Genomic DNA, 2102 nt, shown 5'->3' on the forward strand with positions numbered 1-2102 from the left:
AGAAATTTCTCCAGATTTTCTTTATTATTAATACGTACACAGTATTTATGAATGCTGAATACTCGAAAAAGTTATATTATTCGGAAGGAACTAAAAGTCAGAGTCTTTGTTCAAAAGCGTGATTAGAATTACATAGTTACTACGGTTTATGAATAACCATAAAATGTGCACGTTAAATGAATCTGAATACGATACTTTTGAAGTAGAAGAAATAGCGGAAAACACGTGAGTATTATGTTATATGTGAATTTCATATAATTTTATGCAAACGTTTATTTCATAATTTTTTTATTGATATGATCTTTATCTTTTTTATAGGAACACTTCTTTCCCTATTAATACCACAGAAACGCATAATGCTACGCCTTTTTGTAAAAAGTGTGGTAGTCAAGAGGTCCAAGTCTTTTCCAAGAATAGGAATGAATACTGTAAAGTATGTTTTTTAAATATATTAAAACATAAATTTAGAGCAACGCTAGGTAAATCCAAGTCTATACACCCGAATGACTCGATACTCGTTGCTCATTCAGGGAAAGCAAATTCAACCGCACTTTTACATCTTATTATGGTTGACACGAATGAATTAATTTCCAAAAAGTTGCGACCATCGTTTAAAGTTCTTTATATAGATGGTATGTATTCCTACTATTTCAGATACTCTACTATTCTGTTGCTAGATTTGAAAAAGAAAAAGAAAACCAAGCATATGCTTTTTATTTTATATTTTATATCCTCTATTCTATGTATACAGATGGTATGGTGAAAGGACGCTCGATCGAGGAAAGAAAATCTATTCGAGATGCATTAGCTAATGAAGCTAAGAGTTTGCAATTAACTACGTACATTTTACCTTTGTCAAAATGTACAAGCGATAGTATTTCTAAAGAAATGCAACTAGTAAATGATCCATCAATGAGCATGACAAGCGATGAGGATACAATAATACAAGAAATGTTTGATAATTTGGAAAATGATACAGCCAGAGATGAATTATTACAGCAATTAAGACGTAAATTACTTACATCCGCAGCTGGTGAACTTAATTGTAATAAAATTTTCATTGCCGATATATCTTTTGATCTTGCGATAAAAGTTCTTGGCGATGTATCGACTGGAAGAGGTTCCCAGTTGCCTTTTAACGTCGCTTTCTCGGACACAAGACACACGAATGTAACATTACTTCGACCACTCAGAGGTTTTACACAAAATGACATAACTAACTATTTGGACTGTCACAATCTACATCCAATTTTTAGTTCTGACAAATATAATTTCTCTTTCCCTATATCTATACGGAATGTCACAAGAAATTTTGTCCGTAAATTGGATTCTGAATTTTATGGCACTGTATCCACGATATATCGTACCAGCGAAAAATTAGCTACAAGAATAGAGCAATGTAATAATGAGAACAATGATACAAAGGTAGATGATAATATTAAAAAGGATAATAACATCTGTATACTTTGCGAATTAACTTTAGACTCGTGTTATTTACCAAAAGAACAACTATCGGTTGTACAAGCGAAATTGTTTTCTAAATTAATTTCTACAATTACGGATACCTCATTAAGTGATACTATGAATTCGTTAAATATTTGCGAACAATCAGACAATGAGCAAATTGAAAGCTTAAATGCTTTAAGACAAAAAAAATGTCAGTGTCAAAGTGACATTCACAAGTCTTTTCTGAGACAATCGACAATCGAAAAGTATCTATGCTATGGTTGTAGACTAATTTTCTTAAATTCAAAACAAGTGGATAATATTTTGCCTAATTTTATTTTTGATGCAGTTCAAAGAAGATTACAAGTTGCATGTTTACGAGAAGAGATAAAAGATTTTTTATTGTAATTGGTGGATAAAAAAAGTATTTATTAATATTAAGAAATACTTTACATACTAGATAGAGGAACACAATTAAACACAACATTTTACTTCTAAACATTCATAACAGAGTAACTTTTGTAAAAGAGATATTTCGAATAACTGTTAACTTTATGGAAATGGTATAATAAAATACAATATTTATCATATTTTGTATTTCTTATAGCTTTCTGATATCTCCAATTTTATCAAATTTATTATTTTTCTATCCGCAT

At 30.1% G+C, this 2102-nt stretch overlaps 1 protein-coding gene across 1 annotated transcript; it reads left to right on the top strand.

The window, feature by feature from the left end:
• The first annotated feature begins 84 nt into the window (after positions 1 to 84).
• On the top strand, positions 85 to 2036 carry Ctu2 (Cytosolic thiouridylase subunit 2). The gene is made up of 3 exons (XM_033333212.2): positions 85 to 225; positions 319 to 632; positions 752 to 2036. The coding sequence occupies exons 1-3, from the start codon at positions 149 to 151 to the stop codon at positions 1852 to 1854; spliced, it is 1494 nt and encodes a 497-aa protein (XP_033189103.1). The 5' UTR covers positions 85 to 148; the 3' UTR covers positions 1855 to 2036.
• The last annotated feature ends 66 nt before the right edge of the window (positions 2037 to 2102 follow it).

This window comes from Bombus vancouverensis, chromosome 14 (assembly GCF_051014615.1).
Source record: "Bombus vancouverensis nearcticus chromosome 14, iyBomVanc1_principal, whole genome shotgun sequence".
NCBI classification, from domain to species: Eukaryota; Metazoa; Arthropoda; class Insecta; order Hymenoptera; family Apidae; genus Bombus; species Bombus vancouverensis.